At 41.7% G+C, this 21,523-nt stretch overlaps 1 protein-coding gene across 2 annotated transcripts; it reads right to left on the reverse strand.

The window, feature by feature from the left end:
• Positions 1-1,168: 1,168 nt before the first annotated feature.
• Positions 1,169-21,240, reverse strand: slc37a1 (solute carrier family 37 member 1). Of its 2 annotated transcripts, none has more exons than XM_064327795.1 (20): positions 21,061-21,240; positions 19,429-19,655; positions 18,121-18,202; positions 16,512-16,617; positions 15,831-15,909; positions 13,525-13,660; positions 13,033-13,109; positions 10,355-10,521; positions 10,069-10,121; positions 9,619-9,696; positions 9,151-9,276; positions 8,780-8,870; positions 7,678-7,740; positions 6,961-7,046; positions 6,475-6,523; positions 5,891-5,964; positions 5,154-5,232; positions 4,260-4,357; positions 3,483-3,547; positions 1,169-2,798 (listed from the first exon to the last, which is right to left on the reverse strand). In XM_064327795.1, exons 2-20 carry the CDS (start codon positions 19,482-19,484, stop codon positions 2,783-2,785), a joined length of 1,581 nt encoding a protein of 526 aa, XP_064183865.1. In that variant the 5' UTR covers positions 19,485-19,655; positions 21,061-21,240; the 3' UTR covers positions 1,169-2,782. The 2 variants fall into 2 exon arrangements, with proteins under 2 accessions (XP_064183865.1, XP_064183864.1); XM_064327794.1 differs by having other exon boundaries at positions 19,429-19,661.
• Positions 21,241-21,523: the final 283 nt, after the last annotated feature.

Here is a 21,523-nt window from a genome sequence, read left to right on the forward strand (position 1 = left end):
ATCACCAGGGAAGAAACCCAGCGTCTGGTCTGTGGGTTCAAGACTTCAGGCAGTCATTGACTGCAAAGGATTTGCAACCAAGTATTAAAAATGTTAATTTAATTTATGATTATGTTAGTTTGTCCAATTACTTTTGAGCCCCTAAAATGGGGGGTGGGGGTGGGGGGGGGGGGGTATGTATAAAAATGGTTGTAATTCCTACATTGTTCATACAATATTTTTGACAAAACCCTTACATTAAAGCTGAAAGTCTACACTTAAATCACCTCTTGATTGTTTCATTTCAAATCCATTGTGGTGGTGTACAGAGCCTAAATGATGAAAATTGTGTCACTGTCCAAATACCTATGGATCTGACTGTATTACTCTTTCTTGGCTATTCAAACAAGAGAAACAAATCCAAAACAACAGGACAAATAAGTATTATATAGATTTAAAAGGCACATATAGAAAACAATTCCAAACAAAAAATGTCTTAAGTGACATTAAAAGCAAATGATAGTGAAAGACTAAGGAAATTCAAATAAGAATGCCAAGGTACTCTTACCCTGACCTATGTCATAACAGCACTTTCCATTCATCACACACTACTTTTCAGAAAGGAAATCTACAATTCCTGGCTTCAGTTCATGCAGTCCTGACTTTGTGCAGGCAGGCCATTGGGGTGAGATTCTGTGGATTATACGTTTTATTTATATTTAACCATGGAATGGTACTCTTTAATTTGATCGTGGACTATTTCTGACTTAATCGTTCACATATGAAGGCTCTGATATAGATCTGTATTCTTGTTTAAAGCATTCATATCTTAGCATAATATGAGCATGGCTTATTACAGTTGTGACCGTAGGAGTAGCAACAGTGCGAATAGGAGCAGGATCAATGATGACAATGAGAACAGCTTGGGGTCTCCTGGGTGGTAGTTATGTCAGATACGGCTAATAGATATCTAATTCAGTTAGAGCCCTAGTCCCTTGTGTAAGGATGATTAGAAGTCCACAGGGTGATGCATAGACTTTTAGGTTTTCAGTAAGACACTGTTTCCCACTGTGTATAGATTAACCTTGAAGTCTCCCAGAGCTCTTGTAGCCTCAGCTAGTTTAGCCATCTGGCCGGTGGTAAATCATACTATATTAAATTGGTACATAAACTGCAATGAAAACCCAGATTTATGTTCATAAATTTCTTTATTAATTATAAGCAAATCGAACAATGCCTGCAGACCCCAGGGAGAACCAACAGGAGGCAGATAGGACTCATAACACCAGATTTAAAAAATCACCTTACACCACAGAAGAAAAAGACCACCTCAGTACCCTAAGGTTTAAGTATAGATTATGAAACAGAATGGATATCAATTTACTGTATGAGCATTCTGTCTCTGGTAAACCTAAAAAATGGAAAACTATAACTAAATTGAGGTTTACCAAAAACAAAAATATGTTGACATTATAAATATAAATATAAAAATGAATGGTCTCCACATTCTTTTAACGTGTCACATATAATAGGCAATTTATGGAAATACGTATATGGACATTTCAGCACTATGGTGAAAATGACAGTAAACTCTACACTGTATGCTAAGATTTACATTATGAAATTGGACATATTACTTTTCATTAGAGAAGGCCTTCAGCTTTGGTCCCTATTGTACAGTAACAGTTTATAGTAACATTTATAAGAATAACAATAACATTCAAAAATAAATGCTCTTATCAAAACTCTCCTAACGCACTTCAGGCACAGGGCACAACCGTCTGTTACAACAATAAATAGAACAACTTCACATACAATATTACGCCTCTGAAATGAACAATCACTCAACATCAACTGCATTATTCATGTTCAGAAAATGTACAAGGCCTATGTGTCTTTATATTCAGAACTTTCTAAATATTTTTCTATTGCACAAAGCACATTGTTGGACAATTTGGCAAGGCTGATTTTAGACGCACTGGAAAATAAAGACTGACGACTATGTACAGAGAAGTCTCTCTTACTGCATTGTAGAGAGATCTTTCTCACACTGCTTCATAAAGAGATGTATTTCTTAGACTGCTTCTTACAGAGAAATCTCTTTCTAATGTTTTCATATCAAAGAAATCTCTCACACACTGATTTTTGCAAAAAAAAAAAAATTCCTGTGTGCCGTTTCCTGTGTTTCAGGAATGCCTGAAACTGATAAGCTCTTCCAGTTTGTGATTTAAAAAAAGGTTTAACTTTACAGATAGTAATCTCTACCTCACACCAACCTGAGAACTATTTCACACAAAAATTGTTGTTTGGCATGATTGCATTCAGATTAAATATAAAGATGGACAGATAAATAAATATTCTCACAATACTTCAATGATCAAATTCAAAATAAATTTCACACAAAACACGAAGAAAATGAAACGGAGAATAAACGGTTTAACGTCAGAAATAAAAAATATACGTACTTATAGAAATTTTTTCCTATAATTTATGTAATAGTTTACAAGATCTTTGGCCAATACAAAAAGCATATGAAGGTCACAAAAACCTACAATCTATACAATAGAAAAGAGGCATGTAAAAATATGTGCAGGGAAGGGAAGGGAAGGACAGTGGCATGTGGAGCGTCTCCTCCTTGCTTGTGCCGGAGCCGCCAGCTGTCACAGGTTCAGAGGTCAGAGGTCAGGGCAGTGGGCAGTTTGACAGTGGGAGTCACAGAGGAGTCGCGGGGCTCAAGTCCCCAGTCCTCTGTGATTGATACACTCTCCTGCTTGCTTGCGGTCTCTCTCTGGACTCAAAGTGCTCAGTGTTCCTTCATCCTGGGGGGGGGGGGGAGACGGCCACACAGTGGTCTTAACGTTTGGCTTCAGTTTGTCCTGCATTATTTGACTAAAAGCAGTAACAGGATTTCTCTTGACTTTGCGTGTTGAAATGCAAGTACAGTTGTATGCAAAAGTTCTGGTACCCCTGGTCAAGCTTATAATTTATGTAAGTGAACATTGACAAACATTACCTCTTTGCACATTGCACATGGAAATATTAATACATGATTAAGATTTATTTGCATTTATTACATATTCAAAATAATAAACTAAAGTGAACATGGCATGTGCAAAAGTTTTTGGTTGTCAGACAGTCAGTACTTGGTAATACCGCCTTCAGAAAGGCTAAATCAGCTTCCAAACATTTCCTGTAGCCTATTCTAGCAATTGGAATTGTTCCCCAATCCTTCCTTGCATATCATCAAAATACTAACCATCATACTTCACCGTAGGTATGACATCCTTTTAAAAGTGAGTGCCCTTTTTGTGATACCAAACCCACAACTGGTGTGCCTGGCCAAAAAGGTCAATGTGTGTGCATGTGTGTATGCACATACAGTTACAATAGGTGCACTGCAATTGCTTGTGCTGCACTTTGCCTGTGATGTTGTGTGTGTGTGTGTGTGTGTATGTGTGAGACAGAGAGAGAGAGAGAGAGAACACAAAGTGTGGTCCACTCACGGGACGGCTGCTCCAGGACGGGGCTTGCGAGAGCCAAGTTCTTTCATCACCAGTCGGAGCAGTAACTGCAGAACAGCCAATCACAGTGATCAAAACAGCCAATAGAGTTAGCATGGCAAAGATTTCTGTAGTTGTCCATGCAAGCTAGATATGAAACGGCACAATTCAATGCGTGCCCACAACAAAAGGATGCTGTTAACAGTTAGTGTAGCTGCTATGTGACTGCTCTAAGCAAGGTCAATGGCAAATTCTAAATGACCACAGTTATCCAGTCACCTCACTCCAAATTTTATCAAATGCTACAGCAAGCTAACTGGCTAAAGTCCTAGTGGGAAAACAATGTTATTTAACGTTAATAACCAAGCTAGCTGGCCCAGGTATAACTAAACTTTAGCAAACCTAGCTTGCTAGTAGCGTAAAGTCATTAAAGCAAGCACGTGAGGCGACTATTTCTGGCATGAATGCAACGTATGTGTAAATACATTAAAAGCCCACAATCTAGCATGTGACCCTTTTATTGTCATTTGTGACTGAACACATCATACGTCCTAATTTAATGACACTGTCAACACTTTTATGGTGCCAACTAACAATAAAAACGTATAGTGTGCATGTGTACATGTGCTTCAAACCATTCAAATATTGTGACTCAAACCTAATTGGTGTCAGTGTTCAAGTTAGCAGAAAGGGGATTAGTGTCAGAGCTGGTGTCAATGTCATGGTTAGCAGGGAGGGGATTAGTGTTAGTGATGGGGTCAGCAAGGTCTCGGGACTGACCAGCAAAGCGAAGGCATCGGCTGCCATCAGCATGTAGAAGACGTGGTTCCAGCCTCGCACCGACAGCAGTCCTGCCAGCAGGGGTCCCACTGCCGCTCCTGACCAAGAACACAAGGGGTCAGTGGCAAGTCCATCACAGACCTGCCACCCCTCACCCATACAGCAGGGGGTGCTCTATTCCCTTCTCCCATTCATACGGCATCATTCTGCACTTTGCCCACTGTGCACTTAGCTTGGGTGGGGAGATGATACATAATGATTTGCATTCAGCCCTTTATCTACCACAGATTTACGCCTTTTAGTATTACCCACAATGCAACTGCACACTTATATCTGGCTGCTCTGAATGGAGAGACAATACGCTACATTTATGTATGCGGGGTTGGCAAAGAAGACCATCAGCTAACAACGTAATTGGTAGCAAGTAATTAGTTCCTTTGAACTTCATTTCCAATGGTTTAGTTTCAATGACCAGGTACCCACTCAACAACTAGGACTGTGTTTGAAAACAAGCATACACAGAGGGTCTCAAGGACTGTGTTTGAAAACAAGCACACACAGAGGGTCCCTAGAACTGTGTTTGAAAACAAGCATACACAGAGGGTCCCTAGAACTGTGTTTGAAAACAAGCATACGCAGAGGGTCCCTAGAACTATGTTTGAAAACAAGCATACACAGAGGGTCCCTAGAACTGTGTTTGAAAACCAGGACACACAGAGGGTCCCTAGAACTGTGTTTGAAAACAAGCATACACAGAGGGTCCCTAGAACTGTGTTTGAAAACCAGGACACACAGAGGGTCCCTAGGACTGTGTTTGAAAACCCCCAGTTTAAAACAGAGAGACAGAAGAGGTGAAAGGATGACGATCAAGGCTACGGCGAGGACCCCACTGACCTACTGATCCGGTGCCATCAATGATGGCCGTTACAGTCGACAGGGCCCTGGCATTCCCTTTCAGGCTCTTGTGTGTTCCCTGGGTCACATTGTGGAGGGAGAAAAGTCAGAGCACACTTAAAACATGACATGAAACACACACACGCACACAAAAAAAAACACACAAGCACACATGCATGCACACATGCACGCACACACAAGCACACATGCACGCACACACACACATCGACAAACACACACGCACACACAGCTCCAGTACAACACTTCGCATTTAAAAGACACTCAAAATCATGTGACTGCAGCAGAGGTGAGCTAAGTGGGAGGCATCAGTTTCTGGATTTCATGCCAACTCCTACTCTTGATTTAATCACTGATGCAGCATGACATTAGCCCAGTATATTGACAAGATCATTAATAATGGCTGATGATTGCTCTTGCGCCCCTATACGAAATGTTTTACTGCAGTCTAATCTATGAGAAAAGTGCAATCAGTGTATACAGCTAATTAACCCACTTAAGGTGGAAATTAAAGCCTGCAGACATGCTTGCCCTCCAGTAACGGTTGTTCTCCACCCCTGGACTACAGTAGCACAAGGTTTATAAAGAGAAAGACAGTCGTAAGTCATGAGGATAAGACACAAACATGTACACGCAGATGAAACATACTGTACACACACACATGGACACCCACACACAGAAACACATACACAAACATACACACATGCTCTGTCTCTCACCAGATCTGCAGACACAGCAGTGGTGATGAGGGCATAAGGTCCATTCACCAGGGCACCGCACACCAGCAGCATGGCTGTGGAACATTACCACAACACAACATTAGCATAGGGCAATAACCAAAAACTGTGTGATTATGACATTTACATCACCATAAAATGTCAAACTCATCATTGCAACATTCCACAATCACAGAACAGAGAAGATCATGTACTCTCTCTCCATACCCATAGTGATAAGGATACACACGCAAAAGGCAGTGAGATTATGTGCAAGCTTACAACAAAGCCTTTATAGAATTACCTACACATTATCTTAGAGTAGCATTATTTTGCAGCCTGATATTATATCGGCAATGGATTTGATATTTTGCTGTGCTCCGCTAATCTTATGAAGAGTGCTGCGCTCATCTTGGACTTGTAAGTCACTGCGGATGAGAGTGCCTCCTAAACAAATAAAAACAAGGAGAAAAACAGCAGATCTGGAGAGGGAAAAGTAGGGGGAGAACAAGGGGGAGAAAGAGAGAGAAGGAGAGGGAAAATGAGAGGTCGAAGGAGAGGGAGAAGGAGCCTCCCTGCTCTCTTACCGATAGTGGGCCCCAGTCCGAGTTCACTGATCATGGAGAACACGTAGAGCTGAAACACACACAAACACACACACACATGCAAACACACACACACACACACACACACGCAAGCACACAGAGACACATATTCAAAATGATCAAACTCACATACTGGAAAATAAAACATAAAGCTTTATTTACTTGGTTTCTAAGTGCTTTGTTTTGTCAGCTACTATTCCCACTGCGCAAATTTTATTTTCATAAAATGATAACATTTAGTTAAGCAAACAATGAATAATGCATATCTCTCTACAGCAGGAATGTCAAATACAGTTCCTGGAGGGAAGGTCTGTGTGTGGACAGAAGTGTATATGCGTGCGTGAGTGCGTGCATGAAAGCGTGCGTGGTGTGTGCACATGCGCTTGTATATGCATGCGTGTGTGTATGTGTGCGTGCATATGCATGCGTGTGTGTGTGTATGCGCGCATGCAAGCGGTGTTGCCTCACCGTGGGTGCAGCCAGGAGCAGCATCACAGCACAGGTGGTCGCTCTCTTGCTCAGTTTATCAGAGATCACCCCAGCTAGCACCCCACCTACACAGACAAGAAATCAGCAGCCATCAGAAATCTCAAACAGTGCCACCTAGTGCTGGGGGGACTTCAGGAACAGGGAACCACTGGCCACTCTTCCCCCTCATATTTACAAATAGTCTGTGAAACATACCAGGCATTTTAAAAAATAGCATTCACTCAGCATGAAAATAGTGTATATGACGTATTCCCCCATTCCAGCATCTAATGACTCCATTTGCTGCTGTTTCCACTCTCTTTCTGGTAAAGCAAAGGTGTTTGATTCTCACAGTGCTTTTACTGAAATGTACATTATCCCCTGAAACTGAAACTATAATATTGAAACTACATGTAATGCATGGATCTCCAAAATGAAAATGAAATAAAAACAGATGACATAAAACTAAACAAACTAATCTGAACTGGAAATTAATTTTTTACAAGTATAGAAATATAAAATAATGGAAAAAATCATATTATAATAATCTTAGTATATATACCTTTCTTGTTGGAAACAATGGTTCTACAACAGAAAGTAGAACCATGGCAGAAACAAGAAGTTCTACTACAGAACAGGACACATTTCTTTGTGATCTAGAGTGAGTCTAGACCAAATAAATGTTTTTTTATTCTAAAAGTAGAGAAAATGTATTACCAACAATGCCTCCCACATCAAACAGAGTGGAGAGATCCCCTGCCCTCTTGGCATCCAGGTGTGCTGAAAGAGGAAGTAGCCAGGTGTCAGAGAGGTCAACTTCCTGTTCTCAGAGCAGGCATAGAGCAGGTTATTTTTTTTAAAACAGGTATATGCCATATGTAAAGGATTTAAAGCACAAGGATTTACATTATACAGTTGGGTTCAATCTGACCATATGTGTAACACCTGTTACTGTGTTCATTTTACTCTTGACTTTAATAAAAGAGCTGAAGAATACGGTCTTCACCTTTTTCTATTACCATTAATCACAGCCATTTTTATAATTGTGCTGCATAATTCAAACAATCACTAGCAATTTTTTAAAACATCCTCACTTACTTTCATAATAATTTCTCATGCCATCTCAATTAAATGATAACCACTGCACCCACACAAAAATCCACAAAATGAGAAAAGGCTGGAGATGGTGTGCAAACTGGATACATTTTATTAAATATTAAATACTGTTTTTAAGATTAAAGTTTGAAAACAGATCTGAAGGCTGCTGAGAATTTGAGAAAGAAACATGACAATGTGAATCAAAATGTGAAACTATAAAAACATCTGAATCTTATTCTGAATATTGGTTGCTATTTGTTGCAATTTTTGCTGTCTTAAGGGTCAAGTATTTAAAAGAATTCTTTAACCCAAATTTCGTACATGTGTGTGCGCTCGCACGCGTTCATGTACGTGTATGTGCGTGTGTGTGTGCGTGCGAGCGTTTATGCATGTGTGCATGTGTGTGTGTGTGCATGTGTGTGTGCGCGTGTGTGTGAGCGTGTGTGTTTGGGGGTTGGGGAAGGGGGGTAAATCATGTTAGGTATGTTGCTGCACATCTCGTATTACACATAACTGGATAAGTGAGAGAGGCAGAGGGAGCGAACAATACTGCCCTACATACCTTCCTTTGGTGGCCCACATACCTGCATTGAATTAATGGGCCAGGGACAGGAAGTATATGCTTTTGTTTGGGGAGGGGGAGGGGGCTGGGGGAGGGTCAGAAACAGGAAGAATCAGTATGCTTTCACTCCTCAGTGTTTTCTGGGGGTGCTGGGAATACCTGCTTTAGTGATGTACAGGGGCAGCCAGAAGAGAAACGTGTAGCTAACCAGCTTGGCAAACAGGAGGCAGAGTGAAAACTCCACCACACCCTAGAGAAGAGAGCGAGAGAGAGAGACAGATTATTAAAAAATCTTATAAACACAATTACTGTAAAAACTAATGAAATTCAATGGGAATATTCTATTTTCACTAGGTCAGATCTGTCAGTACATGTGCAGATACTATCATGTATTTGTAGACTTAAGACTGATTGAATTGATCAGTTTGATGTCAATATTCTTATCACATTATACTGACACCATAAAAGTCCTGTAATATAATGTGAATATCAACTAATAAGGGCGAGGTGATGTGGTGTCAGCGACGGACCGGGATCCGCAGCGCTCCGAGGAAGCTGATGGCGGAAGGCTCGCCCTCGTTCTTCACCACGACCACCTGCTGCATGGGCACGCACACGCCCACGCCGTCGGGCAGCAAGAGCTCCGTGTCCCAGCTCTGAAGGAGAACCGGCGCTGGGTCAATATCTCACGCAAACACACGCGTGTGCACACGCTGAACTCTAAACTCACTGCCCTGCTTAGTCAAGGCCATTTCACACACTGTGCTGGGTTTACAGGTTTGTTTGAGTTAGAGAGTACACACTGATCTGGGATCAGGCATGAACCTCACCTGAGATCTGTCCCCTTCCTCCAATGAAATATATACTATAGCTTCACCTGTACAAGTACAGCTCAGCCTATAATCTAGCTCTCTCTCTCTGTACTGCAGGTACGGGTTAATCTGTGATCTGCCCCTATCTGTACAAGTATATATTAACCTGTGCAGGTGCAGACTCACCTGTGATTTACTCCCCTTCTTGTACTGCAAATATGTCCCTTTGTGGCCATTCACCCCATTCCAGCTCTTTGTCAGCTTCTGCAGAGACAGAAGGTAGCTCCGTTAGATTACTCCCCAAACACTAAGACCAAAATGTGATTAAAAAAGAAGCAGCCATTAAGACCACAGAGGTGTGATAACTGAGGTACGCTGTGAGCCCAGAAAAAGAGATTGGCTGCGACAAACACACACACACACACACACACGTGCGCACATACATGCACACACACACACACACACACACACACACACACACATATATATACAACCAATGAGTGCAAAAAACAATAATGTTTGTTACAAGCGCCAGAAGAGCACAGACAGTAGTATAAATATTTTGCGCAAATGCTGATAAGGTGCAGACTCAATCTCGATTAAGTGAAATGAGACATTAAACGCCCAAATACTCACTGTGTTACCGTTAACTGCGCTCTGCGAGGAGACAGATTTCAAGTCATTGGGATCTGTAGAGATAGAGTACAGCTTGTATCAATCCATGTTGCACAGGCATGCAGTACAGACCTCGTCAGTTTTAAAATAACTCTTTACGGTACTGCAGGGAAGTTAAAGGAAGATCAGGAGTCCTGCGCAACAAAGGAGCAAAATCTGTCACTTCCCCAAAAAAAAAAGCACGTGGCAAATTTCCCCACCTCATGGAAATGAAATAAATGGGGAAGATGTGTGGCTCTGGACTTACGCTCAATCAGGAAGAGGAAGCAGACCACGCCCATGCCTGCAATGATGACGCCGGGGACGATGAATGACAGACCCCAGTTGGAGGAGACCCAGTAGCCGGCGATCAGGGAGCCCAAAATGTTGCCCACTGAGGTGTGGGAGTTCCACAGCCCCATGATGAGCCCTCTCCTGTGGAAGCACAGAAAGTACAGACATCCAGTCACCCCACCGCACTGTTCCACACCCGGCTGCACTGTTTCTCACCCAACCACACTAGGGATGCAACAATATGCACAGCTCATGATTTGGTATGATATATCAGGCATCACGATTCCATACACTCACAATATATTTTTTTTCAAAGTTTTGAATGTAATTAAACTATGACTTTATTTATTTTGTAAACAAAATCTATAGCTTTCAGTGCAAATGCTAATAATAGAATCTCTTAAATGAAATAAAATAAATTAGCTATTAAAAGCAGACACAACGTCCAAATAAAATTAAATTGCAATAATGAAAATAAAATATCTATACAAGAATGACCTCATCACAATAAAGTTCAAATGTCGGAATTTGGTTGGACTAATATCACAGTTTAGGCGAATGGCTACAAAACTCAATTTAAAATACAGTACTGCGTAAAAGTCTTAGGCACCTGTAAAACAAATACTGTACAGCTAAGATGCTTTCAAAAATAATGAAATGAAAGGTTATAAATATCAAAAAAATAATATAAAGAGCAGTAAATAGCAAATATATACTATATATTATATTTATATATTTATTTAAAAATCTACGGTGCCTAAGACTTTTGCACAGTACTGTATGTGAATTTTTTATTTAATACTTTTAATCTTTATTGACTGGACACTGATTTTCTGTTTCTAGTCTAAGACAAGGACATGCTTTTTTTCAAGAAAAACAGCATGTGAACATTTTCAGGCAGTAGCCGAGATCTTTGAGAATTCACGATGTCTCCTGCAGTTGAAAAAACACGGTCACAACTGGGACTTAAGTAGCTGGAACAGCGAGGTGCTATTCTGCCAGAGGGCAAGCATTGAATAAATGAGCATTTTCTTTCCACCACATCAGGTGACAGCTGCAAAGCAGGAAAAATCACATTCCTGCTGTCTATATGACAGTACAGCGAAGCCTCGGTCAACACCCCCCAGTTTAACTGGCATCAGTTCAATTTTTTTTCCAGCCACCACACAAGGTTTCAGAATCGCTCCCTACCCCCACCATACTACACTCAAATCGATGCACAATGCGGACATTCTGGGGCCAATATCAATAACCGATATTCGACTGGCTGTACTTGCCAATACTGATGCCAATACCTCCATGCTTTAACTTACAGCACAAATGAAAACTGTAGCAAAGTTCCCACATTCACAGAAGCAGTAGATGAGCTCAACTTATGAAGGGAAAATTAAACAAATATTATTCCTATAAAAAATATTTTAACTTACTTCTGCCATAATTAAGCAGAGAGAAATCCAGACCAGTCCATATCAGACCTTGTTGTGCACCTCTGATTCACACTGAAGCCCAGACTGAAATCTGGCCTTCAGTTGTCAAGAGTTTACCACATCACATTCCCTTACTGAATAAGACGCCTCTGGCGCAATCGTAGTTTGGGTGCTATTTCACTGTACCTGGCTTCTCCTGCAAGTAGGCAGAGGTACAGGAAACTAACTAAGGGGCTAGGCTGACTTTCATTTTGAGCTCTTTTGAGTGCATTTTAAAAGCACCCAATAGAGCATAAACAGCTGTAATCACCTGAGAAAAGGAAATACTTAGCTTAAAGAAAAAAATCACTTCACTTCATTAAATGCATAGATATTACTTCTGACTATCACGAGAGGAACCAAAATACAATGAGCATAGATATAGTGATCTCTTTTCACAAGTTATGAAACACATCATGCCAATTTTTGTGTTGCTTGGCAAAACCACAGTAGCTTGCATACCTTAGCCAACACTAAGCAATTGTCTAGATATGCCAGTTCCACATGTCACATATTCACCTAAATTTACATAATTTCCTCCATTCACTTCACATCAGGAAATGCATGCATTTTTATGGCTGCATCTCAAAACAGATGAGATATGGCTGTTCAAATTTCAGCCACAGTTAAGCATTTTAGCCATTTATCATACCACCACATAGCCGGTGAGCATTATTTTTGTTCAGTGGCCAGAAACCCCCTATTTGTTGTATTAATGTAGGGATTGCCTATCTGCTGATAAGCACAGGTTATTTCATGGTGTTATGTGAATCTGTTCAGAAGTTATATGCCTTTTGGGCAGAAGTCACACCCATACCCGCACCCCCTTTTGGGCAATCAGTACAAAAATTCAGTTCTTCCTTTCCCTGTGACCAAGCTGTCCACAAAGTTTCATGCAAATCCATTAATAACTTTTGGAGATATCCAGCTAACAGATAGACATATGAAAACATAATCCCTGGCTACTCTGCTGGGGAAGGTAATTCATTATGCTACGACAGCCAGGATCAGCCGGGGAACCAGAGCAAAATGCATACAACAAAAAAACAAACAAAACAAACAAAGGCTGTTTTCGCAGACAAACAAATGAACACTTCCTTGTGAAGCTCCACCCTGGCTGTTACTATGGGGACATGTTAAATTCCCTAAAGAAGGAGAAAGAAAAACAGAAGCGCGGACGACTCACCTTCCCTTCCCAAACCAGTTTCCGATGCAGGTGACCACGCTGGGCCATCCTGTGGTCTGAACCAAGCCATTGGCCACCTGTAAACAGCAGAGAGAGGTTGAGCTGGCCCGCTCGGACAACCTGAGAATGCACATGTTTCTAAAAAAAGGGACCGATAATGTGAATGTTCACAGAACACATTTCCGTTTGCATTCTGTCACCAGAATAAAGGAGGCAAAGATGGAAATGTGCACTGATTTCAAAGAACCATTCATTTACACACAGAGCTGGTCGAGGTTAGAATACCTTGCCAGATCACTGGTCAGTGTCAAACACATTGCAAAATAAGTACAAGGCTAAATTATTGGCCACTAATGGAAAATGTTATTGGAAATGGTGAGGTATCTTTTCTGCTCTTCTAAAAAGGAAAGAACCCGATTAAAAATGAATCAATGTCTTTAGTCCTTATCTCCATGACAGAAGTACAAAAGTGCCTTGGATCCCGATTCTCACCTGGACAAAGATATAGAAGCCCAGACTGTGGATATTGTAGATGTAGCCCAGGCCAAACAGACAGGTGAAAAGCCCGCTGGTCACCATGCCAACCGTCAGGTAAAGGCGAATGGGTAGGCGCTCACCGATTATTCCACTGACAGGGGCGACCGAAATAAATGAGATCACAACACCGGTAAAATAATGGTTGAGCTCTTCTTGCTTTTAACTCACGAATCAACGGCATTTATTCAATGAGTGACAGACTATGCACAAAGAAATACAAACTGCAAAAAGGCAAACACACAATGGTACATCACTTTCAAAAAGTGTATTCATCGCCCTTCACTGAACAGACATAAGATTATAGAACGTCAACCCGTTCATACAGTTTCAAAATGAAACTGAAGGAGAGGGTAAGGACTTTTTCCCTTGATCAGCTAGAGACGTTACATAATACACACAAACCTCTGAATAGCTGCACTGGATATTGGTTAAACATTCAGATAAACCGGTGCAGTGGACACAGGGACACAGGGTCATTTTGACATTTTCACGGGAAAAAGGGCAGGAAAGAAGCGTAAGAATGGGAAGTTCATGCTGTGCTCTCGTCAGTTGTTCGCAACAGTTTTCTGCTGGCGTTTATGAGCCAATCCAAACCTCCCACCCATTAAGGAGCCCTTGCGAAAACACGGACCTGACACCGTGCCTGAAACGCAGAGCTGTTCACTCAGGTCGGCCGTGTTTTAAAGCCATGTTTTCTGAGATATGCAGAACTGCGCAAAAGTCAGAGACCGCCCTTTCTTTTATTTACTTTCCAGCAAAAACAGCCTGGTCCTTGAATGGTTGTCAGAGTGTGTTCTAGTGGAAATTGAACGCTAGGTGACCAAAAAAGCATGATGTCCCGTCCCTGTATAAATTAAACAGCTGTTACAGTTATGCCACCTCTGAATTGCTAAAGCAAACAACGTGCTTTTTGCTGTTATATGCTTGCAATACATAGTGTTGAAAACCATCTGCTGTACATGTAGTGTCCTTTTGAGGAAACCTTAGGTATTTTTAAATTGTGCTTGATATTTATTTTAAAAATGAATTTTACTCATCAACGTGTTTGACTTTTTAATCTAGTTCAGTGTCTAATGTAACATTTGAACAACTTGAAATATTAAAACTGTGTTCTGCAGTTTTTTTTTTTTACGAAAGAGACGCATTAACATTTAAAGGTGACACTGCATCCATGGATTCTGACACCTGTTCAAAGCTGAACTTCACCAGAGATGGAGCAATGCAACAATGTTGCTCTCCTGCCAAGTGCAAAACACATCTTAAATACCAGCAATGCATTGAAATGAACTTGATGTGGCTGTGCTCATTTACATAACCAGTCTTAGTAAATACCCTGCTAAACTGAAAACATGTGGCGATGCAGAATTGTGCAGCACCGAGGGTAATTTGCAAAGTGCTTAGTAAATATGGCCCTTAAAGTGGTAATAGGGTGCACACAAAAGAGTGAACAAATACCGATAGATTTGATATTAAATGAGGTGGTGGAGGCTTTTCTGTAATTTTCTGTTGAATATCCATCCATCCATTATCTATACATGCTTATTCCTGGTCAGGGTCGAGTCAGGAGCTGGTGCCGATCCCAGCATGCATTGGGTGAGAGGCACAAATACACCCTGGATAGTTCACCAGTCATTCACAGGGCACACACACCATTCACTCACACACCTAGGGGCAATTTAGACTCTCCAATTAACCAAATCAGCATGTCTGGTTGGACTGTGGGAAGAAACCGGAGTACCTGGAGGAAACCCACGCAGACACAGGAAGAACATGCAAACTCCACACAGAAAGGCCTCGACTGGGATTTGAACAGCGAGGCAACAATGTAACCTACTGCACCACCCTGTGTGCCACCCTGTTAAGTAAATTCTTCCTGCATTATTTTCAAATTGCACTGAATGGCCGATTTGACTGGAAATTGAATAAACAAAAGGGTGGTCTCATTTTGCACAGTACTGTATGTCAACAATGTTCTCAAGCTGTTACCTGAGATACGCCGCCTTAGTGTTCTAAAGCTGTTACCTGAGATACATGCCCTAGTGTTCTAAAGCTGTTACCTGAGATACATGCCCTAGTGTTCTAAAGCTGTTACCTGAGATACATGCCCTGGTGTTCTAAAGCTATTACCGAAGATACATACCTGCAGTATTCAAAAGCAGTTATCTGAGATACATGCCCCCAATGTCCTAATGATGTTTACTGAGTGTTCTGAAACTGCATGACCAAGGATGCATGCCCACAGTGTTGTAAAGCAGTATTACCTCAGATACATGCCAATTGCATAGGCACACAGGAAGGAGTAGTCCATTGCTCCCAGCAGTTGTTTGTAGTTGCTCTTGTCTGTAAACAGAAAGACTGTACTGGAAATTCATTTTCACACAACCTGTTCATCTAAGTGGTGGGGAGATAGATGCATGAATACTCAAGTGTGGGAGCGAGAGAATGAGAAACAGAGAAACAGACAGAGAGGCAGAAGTGACTGAGTGACAGAATGGGCACAGCAGGTACAGAGAGAGACTCAGAATTTCTGGTGAACTGTCACAGTAGGAAACAAGTAGCATTTTTACATTATTTAACAATGAAAATTTGCTAACAAATAATCCTGCTAATTAAACTTAAAAGCAGAAAGAGCACCACAGAAGAGAGAGTGTGTGTGTGTGAGTGTGTGTGCGTGTCTGTGCATGGGTGTATGCATGTTTGTGCGCATGTGTGTGTGTGTGTGTGCGCGTGTGTGTGTGAAACATGGGAGACAAAAAGAGAAAGCAGAACACCTCAGACAACATAAGGGGGACCGGGGGAGAAGGAAGAGGAGTTGAAGACAACAAGCAGTAGAGAATTAGGGAGATTGAAAAGGAATAAATTGGGACAGAAAGTCTGGAGCAGAAATAGGGGGAGGATGAAGGAGAGAATGAGAGGGAGACAGAGAGTGGGGAGCAGCTCACCGAAGGGTTTCCAGCTGCAGTCTCCATCATTGTGGAGAGAGGGCTGCTGGCTGCTATGCGGCACAGCGAGCTCACTGATCTGGGAACAGTTCTTGTGTAGCTCACTCTGCGCATACACAACAACACAAAACACAGGTACAAACACACATACAGAGAACACATATTTACATAAAACACAAGTACAAACACACAATTTCACAACACACAACATAACCAGACACAAAACACAAGACACAATGTAGAATGAGCAAACACACACACACAACATCATACATTAGCACATACACAAAACACAACACCACAATACATAATACGGACACAAACAAAACAAACCCAGTTAAAGAACTACAATTCAAGTAATATATTTGCAAATATTGCTTTACACAATACTACAATTCCCATTAGTTATTTTATTTACTTTAGCATCATTTTTCCTTTGCATTGTTTTTTTTAACAAGCAGGTGCACATAACAACACAAAACATAATAATAATAACAATAATAATTTGAGAACATAATGCAGAGTATGTTTATATTCTGCCCTAGACTTGTCATTTAATGAATGCATACGTATATCTCACTGACCCCAAGGTCACATTCTATGAGGAATGATTGCGGCTCAACTCTGTTTCAGCACTGTTGGTGGTCCTTCCGGGCAGATTCATGCAGTAAATGCAGGCAAAACTCTGCCTAGGGAGTTCAGTCTATTCACGGCTCTCCAATTCACGACAGCAGATCTAGCGCCTAGCATGTTCTACAGTATACTCAGATAATGTCAACATGGTGACCACCCAACCAAAAGCAGCAGGCTGTTTCACACGCCCAGTTGGCACACAATGTTTTGCATCTCATTACATGAGGGGCTACAGGAGGGTAGAACACTTATCTCAGTCAAGCACATGCACTGACAAAACAAGAAAGGCCTTGCGTGTGTCTAGCAAGTTAATGCATTTGAAGACCACAATCCATAGAGTGCAGCCATTCCTTCAATAACCTTTGAGAACCTGGCAGAATTCTAGAATCTCTCCATAAAATCTAATACTTTGAGGGAAATATTTCACCAGTATCTTAATGAAATAAAAATAAATGAACAGAACAAAATGCCCCAAAAATAATAACCCAAAATGGCCGTTGGCTTTGAAAACCACAAGTCAATGTGAAATCAGTAACAACTTGGCTGATTTGGCTCATATAGTTTATGATAGCAATACTGTGCCACAGTCTCCTTGAAAAGCAAACACCTTCTTCACTTAGTAATGACAGAAACCCTAATGTCTCAAAAAAATCTAATAATAACGTGGCAGTTCCACTGAACTACACCAACATGCAGGGGCGCCACCAAGGACTTTAGGCACCATGAAAAGATCTCGCACCACCTCAGAAAATCCTATCTTATAATATTTTCTGAGGGCTGCTGTCGGCAGGGCCCTTGGAATCATCCAAGCAATCACGCCCACAATGGGTTGAGAAATGACATCCATATAGTCAACTCCGTATTTAAAAACAACACTTTCAGGCTTTCCTTCAGTAATATGGACCCCGTCTTAACAGCTTGAGACAGAGCCACCTTGGGGATGCCTGCACCAAGGAGGGTGTGTCCCTCCGCTTACCTTGACGATGCTGATGGGTTTTCTGGACAGATGGAAGCTGGTATAGAGCAGGAAGGTGAGGCCGAAGGTGAAGGCTCTGTACCTGCATGGGACAAAAAAGCGACAGGAGGTATGTGACTGGACGGGGCATTTGAGGGACGGGGGGGACTCTCAACCCACCCTGCTCACATGTACATGCAAGACCAAGTGATGTACCCTTACAGAAACTAGTATATGTATAGTATACCTGTTATGTATAGTATACATAACAAGTATATGGTAATACATTGTAAATGTGTAAATAGTTTTTGAAAACATAACTACAAATACATTTCAAAGCAGTGTAGTTAAAACATATACAATTATCAACACCTGAAAGCGGTAATGATTAAAATATATGCCCATTATATTGTGAACTGCGGCAACATCTTGATAATATATTCCATATTTCAATTAAATTTTTTGTGATGCAGCAATTAGTGTTGATACACCCATGCTGTAAGCAAAAGTAGTGATGGGAGAGTAAAGCCATACATAAGCAGAGTTACTGGGGAACTGTTCTCAGCGGCTGGGACCAGTGATTAGCAGCATATGCGCAGCTCTGTCTACTACAGTCAGGGACTCACTGGAACTTTGCAAAAGCACACAGGCACACCCCCACTCCCTTCCCTGCCACCCCACCACCGCCTCTCCATTTCGGCTCAGATTTCACAATTGGCAAACACAACTGTCTTTGACCAGCTGAGCAAAGGCAGAGGGGGGTTCTGACAGGCAGGTGGTATGCTGCCTACAACAGTGAGGGAGGGGCTCCAGGAGGTGCGGGACCTCATTTGATACACATGGCTGGCAGCAGTGTGCAAGTGTCCAGGAAGTTGACCTCCATGCTCCACTCCTGAAAGGTGTGTATTGGCAAACTGGGGTAAAGGTTTATCCTTTTATTTAATGGCTTAAAGATAACTGAATAGGATTCTGTCACACCTATTATTGTTTCTGTGAATCATAAAACATATTGATTTAGTGTAAAACATTACTGTTAGACGTGGTGAAATACACAGTATAGTTCCGCAGACTAAACCAATGACGACAGCAAGAAAGCTGGGCCTGCTCACTGTGAATCATACCCACATACAAACGCACACAGCTCATGCAGGCACACATATACAGATCCACACACATAGACAAAGTACACACACACGGTACAGCACATACATATACTATACGTACACACAAAGAGTAGAGGTACAATACACATATGCACACACAAACACACATAATGGTACAGTGCATGTACACAAGCATGTACAGGCGCATAAACACCCACACACTCACCACTGGTCCTTGTTGAAGGAGGAAAGAAAGCGGATTCCGGGGGGGATAGGGGCCATGGCTGTAGAGCTGCACAATTTCTGGGTGGAAGAGGTCTCAGGATGGTGTGGAGGGTGAGGAAGATGAAGACCTAGAACTCCTCAGGTGTGACCAGCAAGAAGGTATGAAGAGGTAACAATGGAAGATCATGCTGGCAAGCTGTACCCTCCTCAGAGTGGGCCTGTCCCTTCCTGTGTCTCCACAGACAAAGACACACACACATGACTTAACTTTAAATTTCTAATGTAAAAAAAAGTCGCAGAGCTGGTGTCAAAAAGAGAGGACAATTATCATCTTACTAACCTATTTACCTAAATTTATCCATCTCTTCAATGTTAAGAAGCTGAAATTCTAAGTATTGCTAAAATGTAACCTATTGCTGAACATTTATTGCCCTGCAAAGCTGTAAATGGCGCTATTCACGAGTGTGAAATGTCTGTTTCCTGGTATCATCACTGTAAAACAGTAAAGTTTATCTTTTCGACAGGAGCCAACTGGAGAGTGTGAAGGCGCACTTCTTTCAGCTGACTGCCACAGAAAGCTAAACACTCGGTAGGCCTTCTGCTTGGAGGTCGTTAACCAGCTCTTTTGTAACTGGTGGCTGCTCGATGTTAGTGGCTCCGCTCTACCTCGGAACCAGGTCGGAACCACTTATCGGCGTTAAATTAACATCCACGAAAAAGGTTCACCGCTACCCTTCTGCGGAGACTGTAACACGATTCGGGAAACACACTTGGTTGCTAATAATTCAGTGTGCGCGTTTGTGTGTGATTTAAGGGGGCGGATTTGTTCTGAGCGCATTACAGAAGCAAACGGCGGTATGAGCCTCTCAACTACGTGGACACAAAGTCACTGGTGGTGTTACCGCGTGAGGAGGATTGTAGGAGTCTCAACTTTCACACAGCTCGTCTTCAAGGAACGAAGCCTACATCCTTTATTGAACAAATGCTGTGGCTTCGTTATAAGTAATCGTAAACACAAATTGCCAAATTAAAATATAGAGTTTAGGGTGTACAATAGGGTGAATGAATAACGGGCATGTTAAATCACTTCGCCAACAAAAGCCTTTGGTTAATTAGCCAGCTAGCATATAGCTCAACTGCACAGAACGCCGCTTTAAATAGGCGGATGGATCACTTCCTCGTTGTTATGCTTGTCCATCATCGGTTAGTCTAATTCATTGTTTTCTCGTTTTATCCTAGAGTTGTAGCCTAGAGTTGCCTTACTTTCCTATTGAAACAGCCTCGGAGAGCACAACGATCTAACATGCAAATTTCTGACTGCGATTGCAGCCTAAGATAGGGAAAATATGTTCTCGTCGCACATTACAATCATCAGACTTGCAGTTAAGAATCGACCGCGCTTTCAGTTTTACCTATGGCGAATTACAAGATTATCACTGAGATGATTTAATAGCTCGCTACCTTTCGGGATACATTATCAATATCCCAACCCAGGCTCGTGCACGAAATTTCACTGTCTCAAACCAGTGAGGAGCCAGCGAGCTGCCATTCGGTGCAGCACCACCCCCATACACACAGCCTACAAATAGAACACAAACGGGCAAAGTGTAAAAAGATAATCTTCTAGTTTTACCTTTTCCATTGACGGAGGATTATATAATCGCCAGAAACGGTTTATTTTTAAATCCCAAGCAGCTGTTTATTGTAGGCTATAGGTTCCCCTCGAATATCAGACGGCACTGATCGTAGAATCTGACAGTTTCGGCATATCGAGTCCTTACTGACGTCAGAACAGTGAACCGGTCCGTCATGAGTGATGATGATGTTTCTTGCAACACTGTAGCTTGCTTTGGTGTGACCGAAAGGACTTGAACAAGGAACTGCGCGCTAAAAAACACTTATATGTCAAACCGGGTGTTTTATTATTGGACGGGGTGTTTGAACTCCGATGATGTGGTCTACTTTTATCGCTTACAGTTCGGATAAATGATTTACAATAAGTCGTCTAAATTGGATTTGAAACTTGAGCCTACACCTTGCCATGTTTAAAATGATAACTTGCACAAATGCAGGCTAGGCTACCAATTAGAAGTGTT

The sequence above is a fragment of the Anguilla rostrata genome, chromosome 3 (genome assembly GCF_018555375.3).
Source record: "Anguilla rostrata isolate EN2019 chromosome 3, ASM1855537v3, whole genome shotgun sequence".
In the NCBI taxonomy this organism is placed as follows: Eukaryota; Metazoa; Chordata; class Actinopteri; order Anguilliformes; family Anguillidae; genus Anguilla; species Anguilla rostrata.

Excerpts from the sequence above, each read along its gene's own strand:
- slc37a1 (XM_064327795.1), bottom strand. The coding sequence starts at position 19,484 with ATGGCCCCTATCCCCCCCGGAATCCGCTTTCTTTCCTCCTTCAACAAG. Across the intron at positions 10,122-10,354 it reads CTTCCTCTTCCTGATTGAGC|ATCCCAATGACTTGAAATCT; the intron begins GTAAGTCCAGAG and ends CTATCTCTACAG. Across the intron at positions 8,871-9,150 it reads TCGGAGCGCTGCGGATCCCG|GGTGTGGTGGAGTTTTCACT; the intron begins GTCCGTCGCTGA and ends TCTCTTCTCTAG.